At 36.1% G+C, this 15,140-nt stretch overlaps 2 protein-coding genes across 6 annotated transcripts in view; one reads left to right on the forward strand and one right to left on the reverse strand.

Moving 5' to 3' along the window:
- The first annotated feature begins 323 nt into the window (after nucleotides 1-323).
- On the forward strand, nucleotides 324-7,222 carry selenom (selenoprotein M). The gene is made up of 5 exons (XM_084113631.1): nucleotides 324-521; nucleotides 1,658-1,693; nucleotides 1,816-1,850; nucleotides 3,271-3,349; nucleotides 6,552-7,222. Exons 1-5 carry the CDS (start codon nucleotides 423-425, stop codon nucleotides 6,765-6,767), a joined length of 465 nt encoding a protein of 154 aa, XP_083969757.1. The 5' UTR covers nucleotides 324-422; the 3' UTR covers nucleotides 6,768-7,222.
- Nucleotides 7,223-9,295: 2,073 nt separating this feature from the next.
- smtnb (smoothelin b) overlaps nucleotides 9,296-15,140 on the reverse strand; it is a 78,573-nt gene continuing 72,728 nt past the window's right edge. For 4 of the 5 annotated variants that reach the window (XM_084113847.1, XM_084113846.1, XM_084113849.1 and 1 more), the window contains 2 exons: nucleotides 13,205-13,374; nucleotides 9,296-10,628 (listed from right to left, as the gene is read on the reverse strand). In XM_084113847.1, coding sequence (XP_083969973.1) covers nucleotides 13,227-13,374 — 148 coding nt within the window. In that variant the 3' untranslated portion in view covers nucleotides 9,296-10,628; nucleotides 13,205-13,226. The remainder of the gene's footprint in view (nucleotides 10,629-13,204; nucleotides 13,375-15,140) is intronic. The other variant, XM_084113850.1, reaches the window with a different exon arrangement.

The raw sequence follows: 15,140 nt of genomic DNA on the forward strand, positions 1-15,140 counted from the left end.
ATTTTAAATTAAAACATAAGCACTTAAATGTTGTAAACAATAAACAATTTATGTTCTGTTGTGTTTTGTCTTTGTCTAATTACATCTCTAGGTAACAAAGATATATTAATAAGAGGGGATTCATTTAGCCTGTTCCACTTAATGTTGGTTCGCCTCTGCAAACCAGAACAAATAGCCTACAGTCACACAAACCAAAGCCAAACACTGAATTTGTATCGTTTTACCACCAAATCCGTAGTCTCATTTCACCCTTATGGGGAATTTCTCTCTCTGCCTCTAGATAGCGATAGATGTTCCCTTCAAAAACAGCATGAAAAAAGAGAAAGAGAGAAATATGAGCTCCGTGACGTGGCAGAGTGAGTGTGGAGAGTCTCTGAGAGACAGACAGAAGCTTCAGCTCGAGCATCATCTTCATCTTCAGCATGTGGACGGTAATCTTCACTGCCCTGCTTCCATCCTTCATCTTATCATATGAAGTGGACACCAAAAAACTCAATGGTCTTGCGAAGGCCAGAGTGGAGGTGAGCAAAGCATTTCATTCAGCTCTAATCTCCGGACGGGAGATGAATGCGTTCAGAATCAAGACATTCGGCTTGTAAACAGAACAACAAATGAGAATTTACCTGAAGACACTTTTTAGCCTGCTTGTGTACCTAGTCATTTGTTTTTTAATTAGCAAACCTCCGACGTTTAAACGCAATGTTTTTCACGAACGTGTAATCCCCAGAGTAAGGGAGACATTCAGGACATATAATTTGCAAATGTCATGTCCTACTTGTGAACAATAAGAGATTCATAATGACTCATTTTATCTCAGTTTTTTAGTATTTAATAATTATGTATAAGCTGTCGTGTTCGTTTCTGGGTCAATGCACACTGTTTTACTGAACGATACTAAAATTAAATCTACAGTGTTTTGCTGCCGCATTCATTAGTTCAAATTGAATGTCAAAATATAGGTCTGTATAATATTCACGTGTCAAAATAAAAGTCGTGTTTTCACCTGAGGAAGACTTAATCGAATCCCCTTATAAAAATACCACAAATGCTTGGAAAAACAATATGTTAAAATCCTGGTCTTTGAATTTGATTGGCTGAGTGCTGACATACACTACAACATCATTGAGACTTTTCACTGTTTTCATTTTGTGTTCCAGACAGATTTTCAGTCTGTATTAGCGGTAGGGAGTTTTCAGTGACTCTTACTGTAGAATACACATTACACCAGTAGGTGGCGACAAATGATTGTCAATATGAGTCAGTGAATTATTCACTCAACTATTTGTTCAAAATCTCAGAAATCATTCGAGAATGAAACACTGTGTGTTATTCAGAGATGCATGACGCCTAATTCGGCTTTGACTTTCTTGATAATATTGTGTCTAAAATGTAAGTTACTCGATATTAACTTCTTGTTTATTAACGTTTTGTACAACAGCAATATTATACTTAATTGTGCTAGTAATTTTTTTAGTTTGCATGTGTGTGAGTGGAAATCATGTTAAAATTTGCTAAAATCTTGAACGCAGACAATGAGTTGTACTAAATGTCAGCAATCGTGGCTGATCAAATTAGTTTTATACAACACTTAGTGGCCAGAAGTGTATTTTAATAATTTCTTCATATCTTTTTTTTTTTTTTTAACTTTCCCCTTCAGACGTGTGGTGGATGACAGCTGAATAGGCTGAGGGAGGTAGGTACTGCGATATTGACTTAAATATTTTCTGTAGACAAAATAATAATAATGAAGAAGTTTTATCAACTCACCTGGTTATGCGGAATTATATTCTTCTCTCTCCTCTCAATTCATTACAGGTCAAGGCCTTTGTGACCCAGGACATTCCTCTTTAGTATCCTTTATAATCACCATATGACCAGACAATCAGTTATGGAGCACAAGATTCCCAATAAAAATTAAAATAAGGGTACGTTTACATGACAAAGGTTTGCTAAAAACAGAAACGTTTTTCCTTTGCGTTTTGCGCGTATAGACGACAGCGTTGTCAAAACGATCCCCATTCACACGGATCCAAGAAAACAACTAAAAACGCTGTATTCTGCTGCCAGGCAGCATTTTCTTTGAAGCAAATAAATAAAAAACACTACATGCCTATAGACTGAATGCGTAATACAAATGTGCATGATGTCACTGTTTTCACTAATTCGTGTTTTTGTAGTTTTACATTGAGACGATAGCGATATTGTTTTAAAAAAATTGCATTTTCAGGCCCCCAAAACACCGCTGTCATGTAGGAAATGAATGGCCAAAATGTTTTTTAGTCGAAAACAGTGTCGTGTAAACAGCCCCTAAATCACATTACAATTTGACCATTTAAATGAACATATTTAAAAATTGTGTTTTATATACAACAATAAAATTATCATATTTTTAGTGAACGTTTCTTCTAATTCGGGGACATTGATTTGTTGTTTCCACATATTTTAAACAGAATTGGCAAAGCAATTAATAAATGTTTTTTTATTGCAATAAAAGTTGCTTTTAAAATGATTTATGTTCTGTTTTATGATACATTTAACTACATATTAAAACATTACATAATTTAATCTATTTATTTGTCAATTTGTAAAGTGATTTAAAAAAAAGATGAATTCTTTCATACTGTATTGTGAATTGTCGTTTCTAGAAATTTACTGTAACACAAAATAATAAAAGTGCCTCCTTAATAAACAATTTTTAATTTAATTTATTTTTAATTCATTTATTCATGTTTTATTTATACATTCATATACAGTATTCATAATATTAAGTCTCCACAATGTTGTACATGTAACTTATGTTTTACCTAGAATATATATAACCTAGAAAACAACATCTTTCATACTGAAATGTAGCGATCTTATTTCAGTCTTTTGTCTGGCACCGTTTCCACTCCCTCCTCATCTTTCAGTTCCCTGTGTTTCCGGCAGCTCTTACCTCAGTTCTCAAGCTACAACATGCGTCTCTCCAGGCCACAGAGGATCAGCTTACCATCTGTTCTGCAAATCTTTTACAGAGTTACAGATTTAAAACCATTAACTTTCAGTTGTTCAGGTCATTGTCACCTGATACCCAGTGGCATATCCAAATCCCTCACCTTTCGATCTTTTCCTTCTTCACCTGGAATGCAAATACATGTTTTGTTTTTCTTCTGTTTGCAGAATCTAATGCTGTGACAGAGACAGGTGTAATTCTCAGCACTTATTGCTGATATCTGTGAGGTAGTAGACAGCTTTAAGTGTTTAGTACATCCTTAATGTTCACCCGTTCAGCCACAACCTGGTAATGAAGCACATTCCTGGGGCCGACCCTGAACTCGTCCTTCTCAACCACTACTATGAAGAACTAGATGTAAGTAAAACTTGTCTCTGCGTATCAATTTGAAATGATCATTTTAAAACAAGGATTAGTGATTTCAAACTACCAGTTCTATTCCAGTGTAGAGAAACCACATGCACTTGCTTTGTTCTCTGGAGTTTGAGTGAAACCCACAAAAACGTGTCGGAAGCCTGTTCTGGGAACTGCCACTCGCATGATATGCTGCACAGTTAGAGGTTTCTTACACCTTTAGTATGAGGAGGAGTAGTCATCACCTATTAGTTATCCTAGCGTTAGAAAGCACAATTAAATATTTCGACTTGTCTAGATACACAATCACGTAAGAGTTTGCACAGCCCTTTCTAAACCAGAGTGTCTATTTACACTAAGTACAAATAGCCCACCTTGTTGGCAGAGGCTATTTACACTAACTCCGCCCACTCACATCTGGCCCAAAATGACGGAAGACGCTGGATCTCTACAGTGGTATTAGTGTAGGGTCACTGGGCCCTTGCACACCGAGTCCGAAATTTTCGCATGCGTTTTTTCGTATTCGTCATTCGGTGGCTCTGAATTGTCATGAACACAATTCAAAATGCTTGTTACGGATGCAAAAAACGCAGAAAATCCGATCCGATTTTTTTTTTTTTTTATCACCGACTAAAGGAGCCAGTGTGTAAACGTGATTGACAAAACATGAGGTCATATATTTATTTTTTTAACATGCAAAAATTTCGGACACAAATTTCTGACGCAAGGATCCAAAATTTTCGTATGCGTTTTTTCGGATTCGTTGGCTCTGAATAGTCAGAGCACCTCTCAAAATGCTTGCTACGGATGCCGAAAACGTTTTTTTTTTTTTTTTTTTTATGATTTTGGAAAGTTTCGGAGGCAGTGTGTAAACGTCATTGAGACAACGATTGGTCTTATTTATTTTTGAACGTGCGAAAATTTTGGACGAGAATTTGACGCATAGCAGAGAATTTTGACGTTGGAATCCATCTTTTGCTGAACTCGCTCTACCCTCTTTTCCATCACACATCAGATAGGAAAGGCATTTATTTTCAATAAAAAGAATAAAGGAAATAAATTGTCTAAAGTGTTTTTAATAATAAAGTGTTTATCGGGTAGGGTTAGATGTAGGGAGGGCTTTATTGTCCCAATTAGGTGGCATCCATTTAATAAATATAATAATTTACACTATGCTATTATTGCATAGGCATAGCGTTTAATGTACAACAAATAGTAGCTTATCTGCCAATATATACAAGTGTGAATAGCATCTAACAACAGTTTACACGTTGCAAAGAAAATATAGGCTGCTATTTTTACATAGTGTAAATAGAATCTGTTGCCACTTGCACTTAAATAAATAGCATTTATTTAAGAATATAAGTAGCATCTACTGAAAAATGTAATATTTACTGTGTCGAGCCAGTCGAGGCTTCAGGTCCCGCTTCCAGTTATTATTTTAGCTGTAGGCTACAAAACAGCTCGTTCCCACTGCGCAATGTGACGTCGTATTGACGTCATTTTCATGTAATTTTTGGACGTCCAAATTTGGTCCATTGAAGGGGTTGTTTTGTAACGCCAGGCGACGTCTTTTTTCGACGTCTTCCGCACGTCATTTTTCGACGTCCATCCACAAAAGTTTGTTTACAATAAATCGCGCTCACACACACACACACACACACACACACACACACACACACACACACACACACACACACACACACACACACACACACACACACACACCTTGGATCACGAGCATCTTGCAGTACATTTAAAATATTTTAAATATAATATTTTAAATATTTTAAAAATTTATTACATTTTAAATATAGCGATTTGGAAACGTGGATGGAGCAGTGAATAGGTTCATTACACAGCAAAATGACACGACAAACTCGCGTTTTGGAAAAGAGCTCTTCATTTGTAAATTAAAAAAATTATAATAATCATGTAAATTTCCTGCACCTGTCATAGACGTCCAAAAAATTACCCAGTTCAGGTCCAATGTTGAACGTAAATATGACGTCCAAGTTGGGTCATGGTTGGACGTCCAAATAGTGGACCTAGTTTGGACGTCGAAAAAAATCACCCAGTTCAAAGGTCCAATGTTGAACGTCAATATGACGTCCAAGTTGGGTCATGGTTGGACGTCCAAATAGTGGACCTAGTTTGGACGTCGAAAAAAATTACCCAGTTCAAAGGTCCAATGTTGAACGTCTATATGACGTCCAAGTTGGGTCATGGTTGGACGTCCAAATAGTGGACCTAGTTTGGACGTCGAAAAAAATTACCCAGTTCAAAGGTCCAATGTTGAACGTCTATATGACGTCCAAGTTGGGTCATGGTTGGACGTCCAAATAGTGGACCTAGTTTGGACGTCGAAAAAAATTACCCAGTTCAAAGGTCCAATGTTGAACGTCTATATGACGTCCAAGTTGGGTCATGGTTGGACATCCAAATAGTGGACCTAGTTTGGACGTCGAATAGATGTCCAGAATTGGTCATGGACCGACGGACCCAATATAGACATGATCTGCACGTCTATCCGACGTCCAATGTTTAGTGGGTTATGCTCCTTGATATTTCAAAAGGGTATTTCGTACATTATTATTTCTATGCATTGTTGTAATTATAATCGCTGGTTTGTATTGCAAACCGTTTTACTGCGCTTTATTATTATTCTTCTAATTATTGCCATAGCGAATCGGAACTTCTGCATTGCAAAATAAGGTGGATGATGTAACTTTTCTAAATTAAAAAAATAACGAGTAGTGCAAGAATTGCATCTTTCAAACTATGGCTTTACCCAAATACACTTTGATAAACCTATTATCATTTATGTTTAATAGAGCTGTCGTCGGGACGGATTTCGCGGGAATCTGCTGTACGTCATTCACCCGTGCTTGTCACAACGAACGAGGAAAACGTATCATATATCATTAAAATCGGCAAACCAACCGTAATCACCAGTTGTGAAGCAAAAATAACGTTATTTAAGATGTCCAGTCATGCAGTGTGTCTAACCATGTATCCACGCCGAGGAGATGCACATAAAACCCTCAAGACTCATGCAGTTTTATTTTTTAACCTCTAGAGGGAGCAAAAGATGCATAGATTCATTCTTTACAAATTTGATGTCTTTTAACATTTATTGTTATGAAGCACCTGTCTTCATAACCCATGCATTTCACTGATAAATGATGCTGTGTATTTCTTCCAGAGAATCCCATTATCTGAAATGACTCGCACTGAGATACACAAACTCTTGGCAGAACTGGGCTTTTATAAAAAAGAGAATCCCGAAGATCAAGTGCCCGAGGAGTTTCGCTTCTCTCCAGCCAAAGACAGTCCGTTTGAGGGCCAGCAGTCCACCAGTCTGCCCACTGAGACCGACACACACCAGGCAGATGTGGATTCCCAGCACACAGATCTGTAGCCCCTTACATGAGAGCCATGGTGTGGGATGTCAACATTGTGAGACCTGGCTGATTTACAATTACCATGAGAACTAAAACTGAGCCAAAGTCTCTCTCCTTGTTAAATGTGGCCACATTATTGCTTAAAAATAGTTCACCACAGATTCAGCAACTCGATTTAAGTGGCATTATTCAGTTCAGACACTGATTTCGTGATTAAATCTGCATTTAGAAGTTCAGAGTAAGTGCGAGCTTGTGTGCGAGTAGTAGTTGATGTTTGTGGCAGTGAACGCTCTCACTGTACTGTACATGAGCTGATCTCTGCCCAGAGGGACGATAATGATGTCCACAGCTGTAAAAGCCTGAGACTGGCTGAGGACTGATGATCTGAGTTCTCATGGGCAGAGACCAGGCCTTCACACAGACTGTGGGAGCAGAAACACACCACTGAGAAAATAAAGGCTTTTAAATATCATAGAGAATGTGTGGTTTTTGATTATTATACAATAGAAATACATACAAACACACACACACATATACATATATATATATATATACACACACACACACATATATACACATACATGCATACATATATATATACATACACAGTACTGTTTAAAAGTTTGTAAACATTACTATTTTTAATGTTTTTGAAAGAAGTCTCTTATGTTCAAAAAGGCTACATTTATTTGATCAAAAATACAGAAAAAAACGTAATATTGTGAAATATTACAATTTAAAACAGCTGTTTTCTATGTGAATATATAGTTGTGTAATTTATTCCTGTGATCAAAGCTGTATTTTCAGCATCATTACTCCAGTCTTCAGTGTCACATGATCCTTCAGAAATCAGTCTAATATGATGATTTATTATCAATGTTGCAAAAAGTTGTGCTGCTTTATATTTTTAATAACCATTGATAATTTTTTCAAGATTCTTTGAAGAATAAAAAGCTAATCCGCATTTATTTAACCCTTGTATGGTGTTCGGGTCTGTTGGACCCGTTTTCATTTTTTATTAAAAGAAAAATGATACAATTAATTATTTTTTCAAACTGAGACTCATTGGCCTTGGCTCATTTTCTGTGAGGAATATATATCAGAACACATTTTCAATGAAAACACACTGTACACCCCCCCTACACAGTTATATTACACACAGGATGTTCGGGTCCACTGGACCCGGGGCTAATAAAAGTGTGGAAATTGTAGGTCCTGTGTACCTTTACTCTGTCCTCCTCCTGTCAGGGCCTGCTGTTAGTGTGTGTATGTTCTTGTATATGGTTTATGAGGACACAAATGTGTATAATGACATGGTACAACGTAAACATGGTTTATGACGACATCTGTGTCCTCATACTAAAACATACTAAATGGTGTTTTTTGAAATTCAAAAAATGGCAAAAGTTTTCTGTGATTGGTAGGTTTAGGGGTAGGGTTAGTGTAGGGGGATAGATTATACAGTTTGTACATTAGAAAAACCATTATGCCTATGGAGAGTGACCGTACACCACATATCCAAGTGTGTGTGTGTGTGTGTGTGTGTGTGGGGGGGGGTGGGGGGGGGGGGGTGTTTTGTGTGTGTCTGTGTTGTGGGTGTGTGTATGTGTGTGCATGAGTGTGTGTGTGTGTGCGTGTGAGAGAGAGATTGTTTGTAAGTGTGAAAGAGTGCAAGAGTGAGTTTTGTGTTTCTACTCCTGCCATTCCCACACGAGGTTGCAATTCTTAAATGTGATCTAACAAAGGTAAAGAGAAAATATTCACCATATATGCTGTTTATATTGCTTGTAATTGGGATGAAGTAAACATCTGTTGAGTATTTTAACATAACATTTTTGATTGTGTTGAATTAAAAACCCAAAAATGCAGCGGGTCCACCAGACCCACGAACACTGGCTGAATAACAAAAATATGAACACCACACAAGGGTTAAAATAGAATCTTTTGTAACAATAATACACTACCATTCAAAAGTTCAGTAATTTTTTTCTTTCCTTTTTTTGAAAGAAATGAATAGTTATATTCAGCAAGAAAGTGTTAAATTGATTTAAAAAAAGTGATAGTAAAGATTTATATTGCTAGAAAATATTTCTATTTTGAATGCTGTTCTTTTAAACTTTTTATTCATCAAAGAATCCTGAAAAAAGTCTCACAGGTCCCAAAAAATTAAAATAATTAAGCAGCACAACATAATAAATCATCATATTAGACTGATTTCTGAAGGATCATGTGACACTGAAGACTGGAGTAATGATGCTGAAAATTCTGCTTTGATCACAGGAATAAATTACATTTTAAAGTATATTAAAATAGAAAACCAGTATTTTAAACTATAATATTATTTCACAATATTACTTTTTTCCCCTGTATTTTTGATCAAATAACTGCAGGCTTGATGAGCAGAAGAGACTTCTTTCAAAAACATTTAAAAAATAGTGGTGTTTCCAAACATTGTTCTTTTGTCAATATAAAATCACGTTGCGCTCATGATTATGAATCTTTTAGATTTCCTATTTCTGCAAGTGCAATAAATGACAAACACATGTTTGGGTATCATTAATGGTTTTAATGATTACTACAAGAAACCATAGTGTCAAGAAATACTGAGTGAACAGTAGCTTTTGAATAAGTGTACAAACAATTCTGTCCACCGCTGATTGTGAATTAATGCTAATTTGATCTACTCGTGCAGCCTTCAAGTACCGAGCGCAGTCACTCTTCTGGTGCGGATGCTGCAGTAGTTCTGTCTCGGACATTAAATTATGTGCAGTCATTAAAACTATTTCAACTAAATCCATCTTTAGAACCAAATATATAAACATCATTGACCTTTTCAGATAAATTTACTACTAACACATATTACTCTCAAATTGACTCGTGTGTCCTAGGGCTACTCATACATACACCGTTTAAATTACACTTCTTTATTGGCTGAAAGCCGTAAAGATTTACAACAACAGACCCTTAATCAGCGAGACGGCTTTATGTTTTAGAGACACACATCTCTGCTTTCAAATGAAGTTCGGGAATATGATCAAAATATACTCATCCATAAATACACACCATCCATAAGTGCATCTATACATGCATGCAGCTGTTAGTGTTTTATATCACACACACATTTTATAACCGGGTCTGTGTTCAGTGTGAAACCAAACGTTCAATTAGAAAAATATCAATAATTAGTTAGTGAAAAACACGTTTCATGAGCTGCATCTCGCACTAAAATGGCTGAAGCCATAACAAGCAGTGAGATTAATGTTCTTGCAACGTTTTTAAATAAACACAATATCGTGTACAGATGAAAATATAACAATTTTTTTTTAAAACCAAACTAAAACTTCAAGTAAACTTGTGAAAGCATGCAGGTCTGAGCTCCATTAACAGCAACAGTACCGTGGACCAGGTTTAGAAGCATTTAAAAGATCACAGATTTGGGCAAATCAACATAAAATAATGTTTCGTTTTTAAACACGTGAAATCAAGTAGTGGACATCAACACCGTCCTTCATTTTTTTACCATCAATAAAACATTTTGGTACATTTTTCTGTTTTTGGATCATTCTAGTTCGTTTAAAAGCTCTGTACAAAAAAACTCTTTCATTCATAAAAATACCCAACATCTTGTTACAGGGGGAATAGTTTGGATCTGTCTGGAAATGTAACAGGACAAGTTAAAAAACTAAGACAAATGTTAGCGTGCGCTGGTAAAGCTTCAGTGTTGAGTGCTCTGCTGAGCTCGGGCCAACATCATCTCATACCTGCGGAGATGGTTCACCAGCGACTGCACGTACGTGAACACACACTTGGAGTCGGGTTTCTTACCCATGATCATCATGTCCTCGACCTCCACCAGGGGCATGCAGTTAGCATAGGCCCTAATGTAGAGACACAACGACAGGAGGAAATTACACACACCAAATGATCTCTGCTGTGCTGTATATGCAGCATACACACTCCTCGCTGCAAACCATCAGCCTGACCAACAGAGAAATGACTTCATTCTAACAGTTCAGCTATATTACAATCATGCACTCAATTACCACAGAAAACCATTCTGTGAAAAAAAGAAATTCTAAATTTTGTTTACAGAAGCGTATCTATAATGCAACGAAGCTGGAATAGCAGTTTTGAAAATCGTAAAACATTGTGTGTGTTAACACGAGACTAGCATGATGAAATTGGTTTTAAAGTATAAACGGGTCTACATAAAAACATAGAGCTATTTTATATATTAGGAACTTTGCATAAATTTAAATGGGGTGTGTGGAAATTATAAAAAAAAAAAAAAAAAAAAAAAAAAATTATATATATATATATATATATATATATATATATATATATATATATATATATATATAATTTTATTTTTTTACACTCAAAAATAGAAACCAAATATGCATTTAGTTTTGTGGAAAAAGAAGCTTATTTTTCCTTGTATAGTATGAATGGACATGAAAATAAAAATCTATTTTTATGTTAGGAACCTTCCCTAAAAATAAAATAAATATTTTCATTTTTTTTTTTGGGTATAAATGCACATTTAAGGTTTTAAACCCTTCAAAATTCATAAAAAGTATTTACACATTTTGACCAAAAAAAAGAGAGAAACCAAATATGCATATAGTTTTGTGGAAAAAAGTTCTCTCAATAATATCACACTTGTTTTTCCTTCCCTAGTATGAACAGGTCAACATGAAAATAATGGCTAAATGTATAATATGGATATATTTTATACAGCACGTGAATGTGCAATTTTGTATACATTTTCAGAATGCACACCGCTCCATGAACTTCCATCATAAATGCATTTCTGTAAACGGATTAACAACATTAGCAGGATTGTCGGTGTAACCGGCAACATTAGAGGTTCAGTTGTATTGAAAATGTGCAACTTTTTAAAATTCAAGGTTCTTGTAAAAGCAAAAGAGAAATCTTGTGATAGCAAACATTTAGCATGTGCAGAGAGCACGGTCTGCTTCTGTTTCGTGTCGATGTGCTCTTTACAGCGGTGTGTTTGATCACATGTCTATGAGCACGACCATGTTTGGGCAGTTTTTGGTCTTCAGTGCAGTTTGTCGTTCCCCTCCCACAAACCGGCCGAGCTGGCAGACGCACAATATTTAGTTATGCTAATCGTCAGAGACTGACAAACAGCACGCCGAGGAAGACCTCGTCCCGGTGCGTGTGTGAGACCGAGAGGCCTTACCTTTTAAGCCGAACGTCTAGGTGTGGTAAAACTGAATGTTAACTCACAGTTGCCTAGGAAGTATTTTGGCACACTTGAAAATATCACACTAAGTGAAACCTGCCAACACATGATGCTAGACCGTCTCAGGAATAATTACTGCACTGACGACTGGTGTGACGGTTTTAATCTCAGTGTTTTCTCCCATAATGCATTCTGCTCCATGTGAAATAAAACAGCTTTTATTAAGCTTCCGGTCATGTGAGTGTATATGATTTAACACATTAAGTACAATTCAAAATATAAATTAATGGGCTGCACAATATAACGAAGTGGAATCAAAATTGCGATATGGCTTCATGTGATGCATAATTAATTAGATATACAGTATATATGTGCTGATTGAGATATTAGTTTTATATTACAATTTTGAATCTGTTTCCCTAGTGAACTTTTTTTTTTTTAAATACATTTATTTCATATATCTGTTTATTTAAGCATACTACAAATCCATTGGCATATTTACTGACATATCGCTTGAGACTTACTGATATAAATATTATAATTAAACGATATTTTGAGTACTTCTTTATTGCACAATGCACATTTCTTAAAATTAAGCCTAAAATGTGTTTTAATATCGCTAATAGTAAGGAAACGCAAGAAATTTGAAGTGTACTTGCATTTTATCTTCAGTTGGACCGGATAACTAAAGTGCATCAAGTACAAAGTTAGTTGTTACAATTTAGCAGACTTTAAATATAAAAATGTAATATACCAATTGCAGGGTATTTATATTAAGTACAAATATGTAAATGTATTTGTAGTATACTTAGCATAAAATAAATGTATTTCAAATACATTTTGGTATATTTATTTTTCACTAGGGTTTTAATTTAATATTTTTCATTTTCATTTTAGTAAGTTTTTGAAAAAAGAAAAATGTCTACAGAATTTTAATTTTAGTTATTTTAGTGCATCAAGTTAAACTAAATGACAATGAGAAATGTTGCATATAAGCGTACAAGTATTTGATTTGATTTCAAGTGACGAAAATGGTTTTAGATTCAGTTACCTATAATAACCCTGCTCTCAGACCAAATAAAGTTACATATTTCAGAAAAAAACTTTATATTTGATTATTTTGAATCCTTTGCAAACCCAGTTTCATCCATTTCACTAAAGATAAAAGAATGTGTTTAAAGGTTTGTTCGCTCAAATCCCGTCGGAGCTGCGTTTCTCCTCATCATCTGAGCTGGCTCTCACCGTTTTGCTCTGAGTTTTGACCCTAGGAGGAGTTTTTGGTTTTGACCAAGCCCTTCAGCACCAATCCCCTGTAGAACTCCTGGAGGTACGTGTACACGCACTTCCAGTCCGGCTCCCGCATCCGCACCATATCCTCCACATCCAAAAGCTGCGGACAGTCGGCCAGCTTCCTACTCTCACGGAGACGAGGCCACAGAGGAAGAAAAGAGGATCGAGACAGGTCGAAGGAACAACAGGTGGAGTGGGAAACACGAGGGCCAGTGAGGGGAGAGAGAGATGAGACACACAAGACAAAAATCAAAAAGCCCACATTAAACTCTGACAGTGTTTTCATGCTTTACAATCACAACAAATACATGTGCAGAGACAAACGACATCAAATAGAGCAACAACAATGCATCCATTTGGGTGATCTCATTGTGCAAAATAAATGTGCCTGTGAACAAGAACATACAGTATGGGGACAACAACAGCAATGCATAGAGTGACTACTAAACATGTGACCCGGTTTGTCTGCGTGTAAAACAGCGTGTTGAGTGTGTGTAGAAGCTCAGTGACGGCTCATGCTGGAGGAGTGCAGACTGAGGCACACATCTGCAACCGCTTGTAAAAATCACTACCATCCCAGATATTAGACAGACTTAAAGGTGCAGTGGGCGATTTCTGAGAAACACTGTTGATAACTGACCCTTCGCAGGGAGTTTGATTGACAGGCGATCTGACCAATCATAATCCGCCAAATCCGCCATTTTTGACCGACAAAGCAGTCAGGAGAGTTAGTAGATTAACGTTGGAGGATTTGAACTTGAACAACGCGTTGTGTACTGACGTCTTTCCGCAGTTAAAACAACATTCCTTCTGATGTTCATTCATGTTTATTTGATGCTATAAATGAACTAGAAGGAAGAGATGATCGCTTCACACATTAAAGAGCCACAAAACGGTATTTATTGTTTAAATTTTGTTTTAAAAAAAGACCAAATTTGAAAGTTGAGACTTTGTTTCATATCAAAAGTAAGCTGGTATGTCCTGTGTGTCAGTGTCCTCTCTGCTCCACGATGTGTTTTTCACTGCGTGAGAACATGGTGTGGCGTGAGAGGGGCGTGGCTTGTCGGACATAGCAACAGTAACTAAAGGGGGCGGGTCTTTGCGTACGGTCAATTGAACTCAACACCCAAACAAACACACCTTTCGTTGCTCCGCCCACAAAAATAAGTAAGAGATAGTGTCACTTTTTTTTTTTCAGCGCACACACACACACACACACACACACACACACACACACACACACACACACACACACACACACACACACACACACACACACACACACACACACACACACACACACACACACACACACACACACACACACACACACACACACACACACACACACACACACACACACACACAAGATATCTAGGAAATATTCAGAAGATTGTTTGTTTGGGTGTTGATTTGAATTTTCAACAGAGTTTCTCAGAAATCGCTCACTGCACCTTTAAGGCGTTTTCAGACCTGTAGATCATTTGCTTTGTCTTAAAACAGGGACTTAAATTGTTACTAAATTGCATTTTCACTTTGGTTCGGTTTGCTTTCACAAAGCAACACTTTAAAGTGCAACAAAAAATGCTTATGCAAGTCATATGAAAGTAAAACTACGGCTGTACGATTTTGGGGAAAAAAATCTTATTGTGATTTTCCTGATAAAAATTGCGACTGGTTTAAAATGCGATTGAAATTTTTTGCTGTTTCTTTGTAGGGCTGCTGTGATTATACATAAATATGGATAATAATAATAATAATAATAATAATAATAATAATAATAATAATAACAACAACTATTTATATTTAAAATTACAAAATAAAAAATAAGAAATTAAAAAAGTAAAATAAAAGATATTATAATAAATATATTTTAAATAACTGTAAA

The sequence above is a fragment of the Abramis brama genome (assembly GCF_963993115.1).
Source record: "Abramis brama genome assembly, chromosome: 5".
Taxonomy (NCBI): Eukaryota; Metazoa; Chordata; class Actinopteri; order Cypriniformes; family Leuciscidae; genus Abramis; species Abramis brama.